The sequence below is a fragment of the Podarcis liolepis genome, assembly GCF_965112155.1.
Source record: "Podarcis liolepis genome assembly, chromosome: 5".
NCBI lineage: Eukaryota > Metazoa > Chordata > Lepidosauria > Squamata > Lacertidae > Podarcis > Podarcis liolepis.
In genome coordinates, this window is record NC_139556.1 from 2183236 (window position 1) to 2202058 (window position 18823).

The 18823-nt window shown below is 43.0% G+C and overlaps 1 protein-coding gene across 4 annotated transcripts in view; it reads left to right on the forward strand.

The window, feature by feature from the left end:
• The window catches only part of LRP6 (LDL receptor related protein 6), a 107777-nt gene that overhangs the window by 64824 nt on the left and 24130 nt on the right, over positions 1-18823 (forward strand). For all 4 annotated transcript variants that reach the window (XR_014526256.1, XM_083503314.1, XM_083503315.1 and 1 more), the window contains 6 exons: positions 10220-10436; positions 11516-11805; positions 12572-12798; positions 14520-14704; positions 16438-16764; positions 17473-17675. Coding sequence is in view for 3 of the 4 variants with exons in the window: in XM_083503314.1 (XP_083359440.1) it covers positions 10220-10436; positions 11516-11805; positions 12572-12798; positions 14520-14704; positions 16438-16764; positions 17473-17675 (1449 nt within the window). In the remaining variant the exon portion in view is untranslated. The remainder of the gene's footprint in view (positions 1-10219; positions 10437-11515; positions 11806-12571; positions 12799-14519; positions 14705-16437; positions 16765-17472; positions 17676-18823) is intronic.

The window sequence follows — 18823 nt, forward strand, 5'->3', positions numbered from 1 at the left end:
TTCCATATTGTCCAATTTACTTTGCCAGGAACCATTGACTCATTCAGTCCTAGAGGGGTTGAAGATGACTGCATGGCGTTTGAGCGCCATAGACTGAAATCTCGTGGTCTGGATGAGAATGTTATCTCCACCATTCTAGCTTCCAGATGTCCATCCACAAGACTTATTTATCAATTAACGTGATCAGCCTTTACCTCCTGGTGTAAAGCTTCTCATCTATGGCCACACAGAGTAACGGTTCCAGATGTTCTTCACTATCTCCAACATGGTCTTCAAAATGCACTACGGGCTAATACATTAAAACGCCACCTTTCCAGCATTTCTTTGATTTTAAGTTCTGCTGGCCGCTCTTCGCTGTCACAAAATCTTCTAATCAAACGTTTCCTCAAAGGAACTATGTTACAGCATCCTCCAGTGACACACCATTTCCCATCATTCTGGCACAGCAACGGCCTCCATTTGAACCGCTATGCCAAATCTCCTTAAAGAACCTTTCTTTTGAAGTCCTATTTTTGGTTGTGATAACTTCGATGAGACGAGCTTCAGAACTGTCTGCCTTGTCGGAAGCAACACATTTATAAGGTGGTCTTGCGTACATATCCCTCCTTTCTACTAAAAGTTCTTACAAAATTCCGCATTCAACAGGAACTCATTCTCCCGTCTTTTTGTGCTGATCCAAAACATCCATTGGAAAAGGCTTGGCACTCCTTGGATGTCCACAGAGCCTTAAAAGTGTTTATATACCGGACACAAATCATTAGAAAGACAAATTCTTTGTATTTTTTCATCCTTCCACCTTAGGAGGAAATTTAAATTTGATTCACCATGATCTGTAGGCCTACTTGTGCCTCTGCTACTTAAAGTTCAACATTTTTCTTGTTCTATAACAGAGCATAGCTAATTAATCTAATAAAGATTAATGCACAACTACCGTAATGCTGAATTTCCTACTCGTATGATTCTCACAAGCTTGAATAAAAACTAGGTGCATTTAGAGATACAGTGGTGCCCCGCAAGACGAATGCCTCGCAAGACTGAAAACTCGCTAGATGAAAGAGTTTTCCGTTTTGGAGGTGCTTCGCAAAACGAATTTCCTATGGGCTTGCTTCGCAAGGCGACAATGTCTTGCGAGTTCTTGCTGTTTTTTTTCCCTTTCCCCCCTTTTTCTAAGCCGCTTATCAGCTGATCCGATCAGCAGATAAGCTGCTAATAGCGCTAATAGTGCTAATCCGCTAATTCTTCAATGGGCTTGCTTCGCAAGACGAAAAAACCACTAGATGAAGAGAATCACAGAACGGATTCTTTTCGTCTTGCGAGGCACCACTGTACATGAGGATTTTGTCCAACCTGCATTATTAAGTCACCCAACCAAACTTCCAAGACTAATACGCGGATCAGAATTCAGTTTTATTACATCTTCATATTCTGCGCTATAGCTCTTGTTAGGGTTTTTTTTTTTAAAAAATGCTCATTTTATGATAAATTGCTTTGAAAACAATGTGAATTGATGTTATTGTTTTAAAACAATGCAGATCAATGTAGAAACTGAAATAACACACATGAATCTGGCATCAGGTATGGATTTGGGGTAGCACTGGGCGCACAGCCTCGGGAGTGCTGAAACTATAATGTAGAATGGAGGGGGGGGCACAGGGCACCACTGAAATTTGAGACCCCAAAGCCCACCACTGCTGGCATAGTCCATAAATAGACTGTCCAGAAATAGGTGATGACTAGGTGCGTTGTAGAACTACTGGATGATAGTACACAGCTATTACCTTGCAAAAGGAATATCCCCTTGAATCCCCGTTTTACCACAGCAGGCGGGTTGAAGCCACATACTGCATTATGTCTATATCACTATGTGGTTTTAAAGGGTCTTGGCATCAAAGTCACATGGGGGGGAGCAAAAACGAGTAGGATGAGTAGCTCCTTTTGCCTTAGTTTTCTTGGTGTGCAAAAATGGTTGTAGGATTAAAAGAGAATGAAAATTTATTTCAATTTACAAAGGCAGGGCATCATCTCAAACGCTTGTTATAATGCATAATTTAACCAACGTTAAATATAGCAACCAAGTTGCTATATTTGGTTAAAGTAAGCATTATAACAATGTAACCATGTGATATACAACACTACAGTGGTACCTTGGTTTGCAACCGCTTTGGATTACAACCACGTCAAACCCGGAAGTGCGTGTTCCTTTTTTTGGATTGCAACCCATTTTGAGGGGAGGCCCCATTGGTGAAAGTGCGCCTTGGGTTACAACCTGTTTTGGTTTTACAACCGGACCTCCGGAACGGATTATGGTTGTAAACCAAGGTAAAGGTAAAGAGACCCCTGACCATTAGGTCCAGTCGTGGCCGACTCTGGGGTTGCGGCACTCATTTTGCTTTACTGGCCGAGGGAGCCGGCGTACAGCTTCCGGGTCATGTGGCCAGCATGACTAAGCCGCTTCTGGTGAACCAGAGCAGCACACAGAAACACCGTTTACCTTCTTGCAGGAGTGGTACATATTTATCTACTTGCACTTTGATGTGCTTTCGAACTGCTAGGTTGGCAAGAGTAAACCAAGGTACCAATGTATTGATTCTGAAAACCTATAATGAACTTGGAGGCAGTTAAGTTTTATATGATTTTGCATGTAATATATAAAATCTTGGAGTGCTATAGACTAGAACGATAGGAAGTTATTTCAAAATACATAAAGTCACCTTTTTCTTTGCACATGCAGTATTACTCAGATAATAAGCTTGCCATATCACTAGAAAAACGGGGATGTCTCTTGCAAATCCAGATTTTGCGTGTGTTTTTTAATAATAATAATAATAATAATTTTTTATTTATACCCCGCCCTCCCCAGCCAAGGCCGGGCTCAGAGCGGCTTACAAGCAATAATAAAAACAAGATGAGTGATTACAACTTAAAAACAAAAATAAAATACAACATTAAAATAATGGAACATTAAAATATTAAAATGAAGCCTCATTGCAGGAGAAGAAAAAGAAAAAAGAAAAAAGGGGGGGAGGGAATCAAATTGGCTCCAATCCAAAGGCCAGGCGGAACAACTCTGTCTTACAGGCCCTGCGGAAAGAAATCAGATCCTGCAGGGCCCTGGTCTCATGAGACAGAGCGTTCCACCAAGTTGGGGCCAGTGCTGAAAAGGCCCTGGCTCTGGTTGAAGCCAATCTAACTTCCTTAGGGCCTGGGACCACTAGGGTGTTGTTATTTATGGACCTTGAGGCTCTCCGTGGGGCATACCAGGCGAGGCGGTCCCGTAGGTACGAGGGTCCTAGGCCGTGAAGGGCTTTAAAGGTCAAAAGCAGCACCTTAAATCTGACCCTGTACTCCACCGGGAGCCAGTGCAGCTTGAAAAGCACTGGATGAATATGCTCCCATGGCAGAGACCCTGTGAGGAGCCTCGCTGCAGCATTCTGTACCCGCTGGAGTTTCTGGGACAGCTTCAAGGGCAGCCCCGCGTAGAGCGAATTACAGTAGTCAAGCCTGGAAATGACTGTCGCATGGATCACTGTGGCCAGGTCGGGGCGGGAAAGGTAAGGGACCAACTGCTTGATGCGGCGAAGGTGGAAAAATGTCGCCTTGGCTGTTGCTGTGACTTGGGCCTCCATGGAAAGGGAGGCGTCAAGGATTACACCCAAACTCTTAACGGAAGGCAATGGCACTAATTGGGCCCCCGCAAGAGAAGGGAGTTGGTCCCTCATCCCCATGCTATCCCGACCTAGCCATAGGACCTCTGTCTTCGAAGGATTTAGTTTCAATCGGCTCCCCCGAAACCATCCAGCTACAGCTTCCAAGCATCTGGTCAGTGTGTAAGGGGCCGAGTCAGTGTGGCCATCCATCAGCAGATAGAGCTGAGTGTCATCAGCATATTGATGACAGCCCAGCCCAAAGCTCCGGATAATCTGGGCAAGGGGGCGCATAAAGATGTTAAAAAGCATTGGGGAGAGAATTGCGCCCTGCGGCACTCCACACACCAAGGAGTGGCGTGACGACATTTCCCTCCCCAGTGCCACCCTCTGTCCCCGACCAGAGATAAAAGAGCACAACCAGTTACGGGCTATGCCCTGTATCCCCACGTCTGCAAGGCGATGGTCCAGAAGATCATGATCGACCATGTCAAAGGCTGCTGACAAATCTAAAAGGATCAGCAGTCCTGACCCGCCTCGATCCAGTTGTCTACGGATATCATCTGTTAGGGCAACCAGAGCCGTCTCCGTCCCAAAACCAAGACGAAAACCGGACTGAAATGGATCTAATGCCGATGTTTCCTCCAGAAACCTACCAAGCTGTTCAGCAACCGCTCTCTCAATTACCTTACCCAGGTATGGAAGATTTGAAACTGGGCGGTAATTGGATAGGTCTAAGGGATCTAATGAAGTTTTCTTTAAGAGTGGACGCACCACTGCTTCCTTCAGTTCCCCTGGGAATGTCCCCGTGTCAAGGGACAAATTGATAATTTCAACCAGGGGGGTCCGCGCAACATCTGGACACTCCCTAATCAGCCAAGACGGGCACGGATCAAGGAGGCAGGTGGTGGGCCTACCAACTTGGAGGAATCTATCCACATCAGTAGGGAGTATCCGATCGAAATGGTCCAACACTGGACCTGAAGTCAGTCGAGGGGCCTCCAGTTCAGTCACTGTATCTAAATTGGCAGGGAGGTCACGGCGGAGCAACAGGACTTTCTCCGCAAAAAAGCTCGCGAATGCCTCACAGCTGTGGGTCGAATTTGTGCTTAAATTTGGTTGTCCTCCTAAGGACCTTATTGACCTAATTATTCTAAAAAGTTGTGCCGGGCGAGAGCTAGCGGATGCAATGGAAGCTGCAAAGTAAGATTTCTTAGCAGCTTTCATAGCCATCTCATAGGCTTTCATAAGCGTCCTATAAGATGTTCTTGAGGCTCCGTCACGAGTCCGTCGCCATACTCGCTCTAGCCGTCTGAGATCCCGCTTCATTTTCCGGAGCTCCTCAGTAAACCAAGGGGCCCGGTTTCGACGGGGTCGCAGAGGGCGCTTAGGCGCGATCTCATCAATGGCTGCCAAGAGCCGGTTATTCCAGTCCTCAACAAGGTCATCTTAACTGCTGCATATGTGGTTTTTTATTGTTTTCTTTCAGCTTACTGATTCATGCTGCACTGTGGCATAGCCCTCAGATAGTAAAGCACCAGCGGGGGGGGGGGGGGCGCTAATGGAGACGGGGGGGGGGGGAGGTTCAGCAGGGAGCTTTTGTTTCCATTTTACCGGGCAGCCTGCAGCAGGCAGAGGAAGGCTGTGGCTCAACTGCTTCCTCATTTATCTCGATCAGGTTTCACTGATAAACGTCTATTGAATTGGATGGCTGCTATTGTGCTTACCAGCGGGGAAGGTTTCTCATTGACTTGCTACAGGTTTAAAGCATATTTTCCCCTGCTGTGCCATGAGGTTAAAAATGTATGATATGCTCTGTTGAATTGACTTCCTATTTATTCATTCCCTGCTCTAAGTTGAATATGAGTCAGGGTGAGGTTTCCCCCCTTTGCTTGTGCTGGTCACGTATGCTACCCATCTTCAAAGTATCCAGCACTGGTGTAGCATTTATATGTGTATTGTGCATCTTTGCATATTAAGAGCAGGCTATATACCCTTGCAACTAACTTCCCAGCTTTTTGCATATGCTTTTGCTTTTGCTTTTTCTATTTATTATCTAACCATTCTCTGTTTTCTGTTAATTACTTTGTTCTTCTCTCATCCAATCAAGATAGAAAACCATACACTAACACACCAACCCCCATTGTCTTTAATTTTTAGTACTTTTAGCAAGGGGTTTTTCACTCAGATGTCTGAATCTTGCTCTGCTGTTCTTTTCCTCAGCTTGATGATTATACACAAAGAAAGTGTTCCCCCTCAACATATGCATTCAATCCCTCAGAGCCAGCTCACTACCCTACTGCAAAAACCTTTCCTTATAAATCCCCTCCCTGAAAGAGGGTCTCCCACACATTGTACTCAGAGAAATAAGGGTTTGCTTAAAGGTTAAGTCTACTGGCAAGTGCACCCTTATTCATGGTCAGTAATTTAAACTTTGCAAGTGCTTATCCATTTCTTGTATGCCAGATTTAGGAAGCCATCGGCTGCCAATCTACCACCTATAGCTTATCAGTCCACTTCAACGAAGTGTACTCCTATAATTGTTCTGGGTTCAGTTGAGATTTCACACAACAGTAATTTGTAGAGCAAGATAATTTTTGCACCAACTTTCTGTTTTTATTAATAAAGCTACTGCTTCTACTAACAGAACCACATTGGCTCGTAACATACGCAAACATATAGCCTAAAGTAAAAAATAGTGATTCTTAGACTTTACAAAGTCTAAATATTCACATTTCAGTAGTTCAAAACAAGAAGCGTTTTTCCATGTCTAGGTCTTGCCAGCTGTTGTAAGTTGTTGGCCAGCATAGGTTCAGGCTAGTGAGTATTAGGAGCTGGTATAGTCATACTCCAGAGCACATTTCTATAGTTTATGAAATAGTAAAATAGTTTCTGATAATCTAAGCATATGAAGACTCCTTTAAAACAGCACAATTCCTTTTTGAACAAGGATGTTTTGGGTTGCACCTGCTGGTTCTGCCTTTGCTCTGGGCCCTAGATGGGATTATGTGAACCTACAGACATCAAGGGTAGGGCCAGCAATGAATTATAATTTTTTTAAAAAAACAATAACTAGGAGGGGCAAGATAGATATCATTAATGTTCCATTTACTATTTTCCAAGCGTAATTGAAATTTCTCTTTGTAATGCAAGGCATTTTATGTTTCCCCAGCTCCGTAAATCCTAGACTGTGTAGTGAGGAACAGTAGTGTGCAATGATAAGGATCAGGTGTGCCTTGAAAACTGAAGTCATTATGTTTTTGCATCTAACATCATGTGTTCCTCAGAACACACTCTTAATATTCATCATTAGTTCCCACATTCTCTGCCGAAATATGGACAGTGACTTAATTCCAAAGGATAGAACTTGGACACACCAGAATTCCCAGTGCTGCCTAAACCGTAGCGGACTACTGTGAGGGAAAATCAGAAGCCTCGCCATTGCACCATGCTGCTTCTGAGTCTTGACTTACTGGGTTAAGGGGAGGGTGAGAAGCAATATTAACTGGGCTGCCTCACTGTTGTAGGAAGAAAGTCTTCACTCGCACTGAGCTAATCAAGAAATCAAAGATACAAAATTTTAAGAGTAGAGTGAAGTGTGCCTTTGCCTCCTATTTTAGTCCACCCATCCCCATATCAAGTATTTGGGGAAATTGTCCTGATTTTTAGACTTCCCCCACCCCTTATCTCAGAGACTTGAATTACGATGCACCAAGATTGATCCCACGTTGTACCTACTGTTCTCTGTTCCATCCCCCTCTCTCCACAACCCTTTCCAAAAAAAGAGATGAAAATGGATAGGCCAGAGCAGTTGACTCATTGCCAAACTGAGAGCAGACTGTTACACAGTTTGGTTTAGTAGGGGGCCAGAGCTTCTGCAAGTATTAAGGGAAAAATGCAGACGAAACAGATACTCTAAACCTGCTGACTATTGTAATTCTAGAGCTGGTCAGACTATTTCGAAATGAGCAAATGAGTTTGTATATAGTGTGCATATTAGGTTGTGATTAGGTAGGCATTTCTCCAAATTATTTAAAGTCCCCCTCCCCTGCAGGGGTTGTAATCCTAAATCCATTTGCTCTGGTTTGCATGGGTTTACTGAAATCAGTGGCCTCTTTGACTAGTAATAATCACTCATGGCAGGACCAACAGACCTTGAGATTTTGTTGGATATTTAAAAGTTTTGCAGTTGAAGGTGGGGAACAAACCAAGAATGAATTTTATAGATTCAAATATCAAAATTGTCAATATTGAAGTTCAATTGAGACAATCCATATGAACCCCCTCCATCCTCCTGCATAGCAGGAGACTGCAGCTCACACATGTTCCTCCACATCATGGTATATTTAGGCTTTGCTTCAGTTGGAGACAAAGGAGTTAAGCCAAAGGATTCACATAAGGGGTCCTAGGAAGGAGATCCAAGCCGGGGACACAACATGAAAAATAGTAAAGTTATTTAAGGCAGTATTTAGACTTTGGGTGGCTGATAATAATCAGAACTGCAGAAAAAATGGTTGTAATAATAATAATAATAATTTGTGGACAAGACAGAACAGATGGGGCATATCATGAAGGGCTGTGGGGGTACTTAACTTGCTTGGAAAGGAACAGGAGGCAAATAAAAAAAATTGAGGAGTATAACTGAATTGTATGGCTAATGGGAGAAGAGAATAATTAAGTTCCAATGAGAAATATTACATGGAAAATGATTGTATGCTGTTAGCACATGTATTTCAGAGCAGTTTTACACTTACTTTATGTTACAAACCTGAACTGGAACTTTCAGTTCCTTCTCCTGCTTCTGCTGCAGATGGATAGGACCTGAACCAAGGGCTTAAAGTTCAAGAAAGGGGATTCCAACCAAACATCAGGAAGAACTTTCTGACAGTAAGAGCTGTTTGCCAGTGGCACAGACTCCCTCAGGAGGTGGTGGACTCTCCTTCCTTGGAGATTCTTGCATTGCAGGGGGTTGGGACTAGAATGACTCTCAGGGTCCCTTCCAGCTCTACAGTTCTCTGATTCTAGTTGTAATGGCTAAAACAGGCCATTTCCCCCTTGGGGGGTGCTTAGTCACTCTAGGAAGAAATGTAGTGTGGTGAAGTCACATCTGTTTTCTGTCTTAGTCTGTATTGTTGCTGTGGTTTGAAGGGTTTTAGGAGTGGCCTCAAAATGTGAAATCCAACCACATAGTGGTTAAAATGAGCAGAAACCACTGGAGACACCAGCTGGATGTAGAAGGGTTTCTTGCAGATTGAGAGTTTTTCATTTTTATTGAAAAAGTAACTCTGCCTAGCACATTTCAAACAAAGTTACTGAACATTCATAGCTGAGCCTGTAATATTAATTTACTGAAGTGTATTTATTGTCGTCTTCCCAAATATTCTGTGAATGGACAGACATTTTGTCACCCTGGTCCCATTCTTTTTAAAAATATTATGGGATAGCACTTCCAATTCAGGTTAACAGCAGATTGCTGCAACCTAGTAACCCAATTAATTGCAAGGTTCTCAGTGGCCCCTAGTAAACCTTAAATTACCTATTGGGGGATATCTATCTGTCTTGTCTGTCTACCTACCTTACCTACCTTCCTATCTATCTATTTCGTATACACATGCTCTTCTTTTCGGCTGAAAAGGGGAAGGATTCAAAGTGTCATACAACAAAAGGGAAAAGGTACAATAAAAGGAAACAGAAGAAGACCAAGCAGCTTAGTAGACAGCTTTTGAAGCTGACTGAGGTGCCAGCCAGTCAAAAGAAGTGTGTGAAAAAACACTTCCTGTTTTTAAGTTAATCATTACTTATGCTTACATTTCTTGAGGGTATGGATATATGGTGGTGCAGTTCAGCACTCTGGTGATTTTCAGTGAATTCTGAAACATGCCATGGATTTGTAACTTCTGCAAAGGGCAACCTGTCCAAACGCAAAAAAGTGTGTTAGACAGTGTGGAGGGTGGGGAGTGGGCATTGCTGCCTTTCCCTTGCTAGAGGCATGAATATGTCACCCGTATGACATATTTTTGTTAGCGTTTTCTGTAAAGGTGGTGTGCGTGTGTTTAACGTTTATGAGGAATTAAAGCCGAAAGATGGAAAGAAGGAATGGCAGAGCATCGTATGTATATTCAGTGGATACTTCTTCTGTAGATGGATACTGTTACAGAAGCCCAGTGCCCGCCCGCCTCTCTGCCAAGCCGTGGCAAGAGCGCATGGGGCCACAGGCTCACACGCAAGGTGTGTGTCCCTTTGGAGAATGGAAGACCCAGGGGAGACTGTCATTAAGAAATATGGTTTATTCACCCATTTACACCTTCAGTCTGCATGGAGGGGCTCCAGATCTTACTAGCTTGGCCAGGCTACCCAAGAATCCCTTTGCAGCTTGTATTTCTCCCTTCATACCACAAATACGCAAAATCCTGGCATTTATTAATTTTACCCACATCTATAACAATACTTTGGACTTACATTTAATTTATAATGTTGAGTTGCACAGTTTGAGATTTATTGATCTAAATGGTCTGATAATCATTGCTTTCTAGGTACTATCACTTATATTTGTATGTTTCTTTGTACCTGTGAAGGTCATGAACACAGATGGAACTAGCAGGAGAGTCCTTGTGGAGGATAAGCTTCCTCATATATTTGGTTTCACTTTGTTGGGGGACTATATTTATTGGACAGACTGGCAAAGACGAAGCATTGAGCGAGTTCATAAGCAGACAGCGGAAAGGGAGATCATCATAGACCAGCTTCCGGACCTCATGGGTCTGAAGGCTGCAAATGTCCACCAGATACTTGGTGAGTATCCTAGAAATCGGAACTGTACAATATTAGGTTAAAGAGGGTGTTTAGTAATCCGCTGAAAGGGAGGTGTTTCAATTGAGGAACCTTTCTGTGTGTTTAACCATAGAGTGAGAGGGTGGGGACTTACTTCATATTTTTTTAAAAGCAACAAACTCGGTCAAAAAAAGTCCTTGTTAACTTTGGTGAAAAGTTCTTTGTACCACCTCAGTATCTAAGATAAGGGACTAGATCTAAAAGCAGCTCCAAACGGCAAACTTGATATTTAATTCACCTGGGGATACCCACCCTTTTCTCCATTCTCCAGACAGCTTTCAGTTTACACTGGGTTAATGCCCCAGGGATAGTGTGCAAAGCAAAAAAAAATCATTGGGTTCAATATCAGGTGGGATTGCCAATGTCTCTCTTGCTGGACGCCCACCCCCCTTCCGCTAAATGCATGCAAGTTGCGAGTTACCTGTACAGTTAAGTCCTGGGATTGTTTTTAAACAGCTTCCATAATTTATGCATGAAAGAGAAGGTTCCATAATTAATGCCAAAGACAAGATACCCACTGCTCTAAGCAGCTGATAAATGAAACTAAAAATGCAACCCTCAGATTATTTATTATGTATGTATGCAGTTTTTATAGGATTTCCCCTTAAAAATATATGCTCAAATGGGACACAAGGTAGCACTAGCACGGGATGACAGTAGTTTGAGCCATCTGCCCCTAGTGGGAATGAGGAGGACCAAATGTTGTTTATTGTCAGTGGCCTGTAAAAAAATGGATTCAGAAAGTATCCTGCCCCCCCCCCCCGGTCATCATTTGGCAAGGATAATTACTCCCATATTATCCTCAGCCGCACGGAAAGGCTCCGCTGGTCTGGGAACAGCTGTACGCCATGGCAGCCAGACAGGAAGTGAGTCTGAATTGGTTCAGTCCACTTGCGTGTGTGCGCAGATAACGTGAGTTAACTCTGTATTGCTGCACTTTTGGGAAACTTTGTGAGCACCAACAGTCCTTCAGAATCGTGTTTATATTAGTCTCACATCAGAGAAGAATCCTAAATGGTTTTCCCCTTCTGTCTTCTTAGGTACAAATCCCTGTGCAGAGTCCAATGGGGGTTGTAGCCACCTTTGCCTGTACAGGCCTCAGGGTTTGCGCTGTGCCTGCCCCATGGGCCTGGAGCTTATCAGTGACATGAAGACCTGCATAGTCCCAGAAGCGTTCCTGCTGTTTTCTCGCAGAGCAGATATCAGGCGGATCTCTCTTGAGACAAACAACAACAATGTTGCCATCCCACTCACAGGAGTTAAAGAAGCTTCTGCTCTGGATTTTGATGTAACTGACAATCGCATATATTGGACAGACATTTCATTGAAGGTAATGCAGTCATGCAGTCAACACCCATTGACTTCAGGAAAAATTGAGCAAAGCCGCAACATTTTACTAGGTACTTGGAAGAGAGCTTTATCCCGTTGAAAGTTTTGAGAACCAGCCCAAATGTCTGCTGCTTAAGGGGAGTAAAGACACTGAGGATATTGGCTGCACCCACTCTTCTGTCCCTTTGGAGTAGGGCAGCCCCATGCAGGACCAGCCAAATACATTTTGGCACCTGAGGCAAACCACGAAACAGTGTCCCCCTCCCCGCCAGGGAAGAAGGGGGGAGTGAACAAGGGGGACTAAAGGTCAGGGTCAGGATCAGCTGCCCCATGGATCCTGCCACCTGAGATGGTTGCCTCACCTCTTGGGTGGAGCACAGATACTTCCTCTGTTTGTCGATACAGTGACATTGCAAGCAAGGGAGTATAGATGTACCAGGGTTCCTTGATACAGTCCATATTACAGCTGGTAGCTGTGGGGAATCCTAGAAATCTTTTCTGGCAAGACAAAGGGGGAGTGGAGGATGCCAGGAACATTTACAAGGAGGATATGTCCCCTAGAAGCTGCTTGAGAAAACTTAACCCAGTGGCACCTGGGAGAACCTGTGCACTAAATGCTGTGTGACTCAGATGGGGGGGGGGGGAGAGACTTGACTAAGAAGAGCAACATTGCACAGGACCACACTGGAGCTCTAAATAAATGTACTAAAGGAGTGTGCTGTTTACTAGCTTGCCTTCCCTCTCTCTTCTGCTACTTCCCATTGCAGACCATCAGCAGAGCATTCATGAATGGTAGTGCCTTGGAGCATGTAGTGGAGTTTGGCTTGGATTACCCGGAAGGCATGGCTGTGGATTGGCTTGGAAAGAACCTGTATTGGGCCGATACTGGAACAAATCGTATTGAAGTGTCAAAGTTAGATGGGCAGCATCGCCAGGTTCTAGTGTGGAAGGATTTGGATAGTCCTCGGGCATTAGCACTGGATCCTGCTGAAGGGTGAGGGGCTTGCTTAATTTTCTGTGTTAAGCTATTAAACCAGATGCTGACTCAATTTCAGCAAGGTTTGAGGAAATGCTGACTGTGCTATGAGAATGATCATTTAGCCAGTGATTTCAAACCTTGCTACCTTTCTGTTCTTCACATGCGTGCTGATGAATCTCTGTATGTCAGTCACAAACCCCTTACATGCTGCAGTGTTCTTGGTTATTTCCTACAGTGCATTCTCAGTCCACATGTGGTGCAAGCCAGGCCTGCTGGGTCTCATCCTAGCCCTGGATGATTTGAGAGTATATCCTGTTACATTGATCATGGCAGGAAAATATTAATTGTGGTAGACAAAAAGGAAATCTTCTTTACTTGTTGAATAACCCCTGGTAAACCCTAACTAATCAAAAACAAGGTTTGCCCATGCCAATGATTTTCAAACATGTAATGCCAAGGAATAATTAGAATAAAATAAGCAGTATAAGGGTACATAGAGTAGATAGGATCATATGTTGTTACACCAGAGGTAATGGACTTTACTGTACTACAGTTGCCATCACCCCTTCGTCTCTCACCATTGGCTGTGTTTGGTGGGAGTTGGAGTCCAACCATGTCTGGAGGGTCACAGGTTAGTCATCATCACTGTCCTCCTTACAACCCCATGCCATGACAGAAACAGTCTAGATCCAAAGCTACAGATTACTTGGCAACTAACAAGCTGTAATAGCTTATTAAATCTTCAGTTTATTTTGCAGTATAAAAAGATGTTGAATTTCCCCTATACAGTGGTACCTCAGGTTACATACGCTTAAGGTTACATACTCCGCTAACCCAGAAATAGTGCTTCAGGTTAAGAACTTTGCTTCAGGTTGAGAACAGAAATCGTGCTCCGGTGGTGCGCCAGCAGCAGGAGGCCCCATTAGCTAAAGTGGTGCTTCAGGTTCAGAACAGTTTCAGGTTAAGTACGGACCTCCAGAACGAATTAAGTACTTAGCCCGAGATACCACTGTACATTTTTCAGGCAAATCCATTAAAAGATGAGTGCCAATAAAAACAATGTATCTTACTTAATATAATAACCAGGGCTTTTTTTCAGCCGGAACTCACTAGAACTCAGTTCTGGCCCCTCTCAGGTGGGCTCCATTGCCATTATAAGAGAACAAGGGAAGCGTTCATGGTGAGTTCCAGCACCTATTTTTCTAGAAAAATAGTACTGATAACAACTAAAACAACAAATAAAAATACAATTAAAATCATCCAGCATCCAGAATAGTGGATTATAATTGCCACAACAAACAGAAAAATCATTAGGTGGTCTGCCAAGACTCTCAGCAATTTTCAAGTGGTCTGTGGGGAAAATGCTTGAGAACCACTTGCTCTGGTCCGTTGCCTGCTGCCCTCCATGAAATTACTGTATAGTCCACTTTTCCTCTAAGACACTCAGACCGATGTACATATATTCCTTCTTTATCGTCCACAGCAGCCCTGTAAGGTAAGTTAGGCTGAGAGTCATTAGTTACCCAAAGCTACCCATTGTTTGCAATGGCTGGGTGAATATTTAAGCCTAGGGATCTATTATACACAGTACAGTGAAACTATTTACCTCTCAAAAGAAATGAAAGTTATGTTGTGTGCTAAAACAAATGTTTAAGCATTATAGTTCTGATATATTTCTATGTTTTGTCTTTGGTTCTGTATGAGATGAATATGGAATATTTGATCTATATTTTCAGATTCATGTACTGGACAGAATGGGGTGGAAAGCCCAAAATTGACAGAGCTGCCATGGATGGTAGTGAACGTACAACATTGGTGCCAAATGTGGGACGGGCTAATGGGCTGACAATTGATTATGCTAAAAGAAGATTGTACTGGACTGATTTGGATACCAACCTAATTGAGTCTTCAAATATGCTAGGTACATTTTTGCTGGTTTAGCTAGGATTCTTGAAGTCAGATGTAGTGGGGATCAGGGTATTTAAAATACTGCCTGCTCCAGTAAACCCAACTGCTAAGGTCTCCAGTGAAATCTGACTGGCCGGCTAGCTGGCTGTCTCTTTCCCCCTCTTCCAATCTACTGTATCTGATCCATTCCCCTTGATGTTTCATTGCCTTGTGAAGACTGTCATTCTCCAGTGTGCTCTCATGGTTAGTTATTTCAGTCCCTGTTTTGTGATTGACTGGTTCTGATACTAATTTAGTGCCTTTGTTTTCTGCTGACCCATATTTTGTTTTCTTACTTACCGTATTTTTTGCACCATAACACTCACTTTTTTCCTCTTAGAAAGTAAGGGGAAATGTCTGTGCGTGTTATGGAGGGAATGCCTACGGATGGCATGCCTACGGATTTTCCTCCTCTAAAAACTATGTGCGTGTTATGGTCGGGTGCGTGTTATAGAGCGAAAAATACGGTAGTTTTTAATGGTATGCAGTGTTTTGAACTGTGGTGCTTTTGAGAGACAGAAAAGGGGATATGCACATTTATTGTAAAATGAAAACATAAAAAGTGCTCCCACCTACAAAATGTACAGTCTCCAGATTAGAGTTGAAGTCTGAATTCCATGAACCAACCAGTTATTCATTAGTATTATATAGACATAAATTACTGTCCTATGAAAAAAGATTTATGAATATAACTTTTTACATTGTCAGAATTACTTTGTTCTGGTGTGACTAAAAGGTTTCCCCATAAACTTCTCCATTCATTCTCCATTCATTCATTTGCAAAGTTTCACTTACCGTATTTTTCGCTCTATATTATGCACTTTCCCCCCTCCAAAAATTGAGGGGAAATGTGTGTGCGTTTTATGGAGCGAATGCAGGCTCCTTGGCTTCAGCGATAGCAACGCTAAGCCTCCAAAGTGCAGAGGAAGTGCTCCCTCCATGCTCCGGAGGCTTCGCGTTGCTTTCGCTGAAGCCTGGAGAGCTAGAGGGGTCAGTGCGCACCAACCCCTCTCGCTCTCCAGGCTTCAGGGATAGCCACCTGAAGCCTTCCAAGCACAGCGCAAGTTCCCGCTGCGTTCTGGAGGCTTCAGGTTCCTTTCGCTGAAGCCAGGAGAGTCTGCACTTGGAAGGCTTCAGGGATAGCCGCATGCAGCCCCTCCAGCAGGAAGAGGCTGCATGGCGCTATGGCTCCTTTAGCCTCAAGCAGCCTCTCCCGGCAGGGAGAGATTGCATTGGGGCTAAAGAGGAAGCCAAGACAGCGCCGGAAGGGAGAGGTTGCGTGCAGCCTGTACGCTGCTCTTTGGGGCTGGGGGGGGGGGGGAATAAGATTTTTTTCTTGATTCCCCCCCCCCTTAAAAACTAGGTGCGCCCTATGGTTCGGTGCGCTCTATGGAGCGAAAAATACGGTAATACTTGTTTATCAAAAGGAGGTGGCATTCATTATTCTCCTTCTTCCCATTTGTCCTTGCAGCAACCCTGTGGGGTAGGTTAGTGATTGGATCAAGTTTACGCAGCGTAGGTTTGAAACTGAGTGCAAATTTGAAACTGAGTTCCCAACTTGTAGTCCTACTAGCTAATCACTGCACCACACTGGCTCTCCATTATATCTATGAGTTACTATAGATGCATTTGATTACAACTCTCCTTCTGAGTGTGGGAGAGGTGGGGAAATCTTGACATCAGTATATATTTTTCTTTCTAAAACAGGTCTTGACCGTGATGTTATAGCAGATGACTTGCCTCATCCATTTGGTCTGACTCAGTACCAGGATTACATCTATTGGACAGACTGGAGCCGGCGAAGCATTGAACGTGCCAACAAGACCAGTGGCCAAAACAGAACTGTCATCCAAAACCACTTGGATTATGTGATGGATATCCTAGTATTCCATTCATCTCGTCAAGCGGGCTGGAACGAATGTGCCTCCAGTAATGGGCATTGTTCCCACCTCTGCTTGGCAGTGCCTGTTGGTGGTTTTGTCTGCGGATGTCCAGCTCACTATTCCTTGAATTCTGACAACAGAACATGTAGTGGTAAGCCATAAACACAGTTAGGTGGTGCAGAGGGCAAAAGGCTATGTTTTTGTGGTTCGTCTCAAATATTACAGTAATGTTTGAAATTCAAACCAAAATGAGCTATAGCTGTAGTGGATGGAGCAGGAATATGCCAAATACTGAGCCAGTTCCACTTGTAACATAGACAGGTTTGTTGATATAGTTTGAATCATGCAAGATTTGAATATAGGTTGCATGTGTTAGGCTTTTTGTTTTTTATTCATGGCTGAAAAACTCAGTAATTTTCTATTTGGTTGTTTCCCTAAATGCTCAAAACACATTGTATGAATTAGTTCTCTAATCCTAACACTAATCATAGGCCACTAGTAATATACCTATATTTCAGATTGCAGAACTCAGGGAGCCTAGAGCCTTGTTGGAGGCTATCCAGCAAGTTCATGACTGAAACATGCTTGAATTTAAGATTTGAGCTTAATTCTTAATACTAAAGCCATAATGGAGACTATCAAGATATCCAGAGCAAAATATATTTTAAAAATTGTGTGTGAAAAACAATTTGTATGTCACACACCCCTCACTGTTTAGTTAGTTTTGTTTTGTTTTTGCCAATTAATTAAAGATAGCAGCCCTAATTTGCTAAGTAGCATAAACATGTTTTTGTTAAATGAATAGTTTAATAATTGTTTTTGAAAATGACCGGTTGGCTTTTTTGTATTTATGTTTAAGCCCCTACCAGTTTCCTGCTCTTCAGTCAGAAGAATGCAATAAATCGCATGGTGATAGATGAGCAGCAGAGTCCAGATATTATCCTTCCAATCCATAGCCTCAGGAACATCCGAGCCATTGACTATGACCCTGTAGACAAGCACCTGTACTGGATTGACTCCCGGCAAAACATTATCAGGAGGTCGCAGGAGGATGGCAGTCAGGTATCTTAAGTGTGGGTTCTTTGGGTTTCCAAAGTGTGTGGGGGGGGGGGAGGAATAGGGATCTTTAAAATGGTATTCATGTTCTAAATATTTTATAAATGAATTTTGTATACTAAAATCTACTGAGTACATGTTTGCTAGTGGAATACGGTCATAGATGGAGAACAGATGTAAATAGTAGGAATACCTCAATTTTGAGGAGGAGATCATATTATTTTTCAAACCTACCTATCTCTTAGTTTTATGAGTCTTTGGCGAATTAGCTAAAATTAGCACAAATGCTGTAGATTTGTGAACAGACATCCCACAAAACTAGTAAAATACAACATTTGAGAGACCTTGCTTTAGAAGTAGAACCACAGTATATGTTATATTTTTTCTGTCCCTATTAAAATGGGCATGAGAAGTCAAGCTGATGTTTAAATATTCTGAATATATGTACTAAACTTCCTTCTGATACCTGAATATTAACTGTAGATTGTGTGTTACAAACAGTGCCAACCTGGTGAATTAAATATCAAAGACTGCATTTATCTGGACAGTTATTTTACTTCCTTGTTCACTTTAAAATGAAATGAAATGAAAGACAACAGCAGGGGTGCATTCAAATGCTTCAACACGCACTAAATTGGGGGAACATTTCCTGTTATATTCAAAAATGAACTCATGCATGGATAGATACATGGCACCAACTGTGGGAACCACATACAGCTGACACAGCAATCTCTCTCTATTGGAATTACAGTAGAAGCATGAAAATGAGAAGTGCTGCACTTTTCATGGATTATTGAATCTTGCTTGCTTGCTCGCATTCTAAACCGCCCTATACCCGAAGGTCTCAGGGCAGTACTTATATTTGATATAAGTTTATGTGACTTTTTGTATTGTATCAGATTGTTAATGTTTGAGGTTTTATTATGCTTTTAAATGTGTTGGAAGCCACCCTGAATGGCTGGGGCAACCCATCCAAATGGGTGGGAAAGAGAGAGAGAGAGAGAGAGAGAGAGAACATTATTATTATATTCTGTTTCAACGCTTGGCTGTAACTTGAGCCAAGGAACTTTGAGGCTCTGAATTATTGTAAAGCCATTGCTTTCATATAGTAATTCTGCATTGTGTGGCTAATTCTCTTCTGGTTGCTTCCTTGG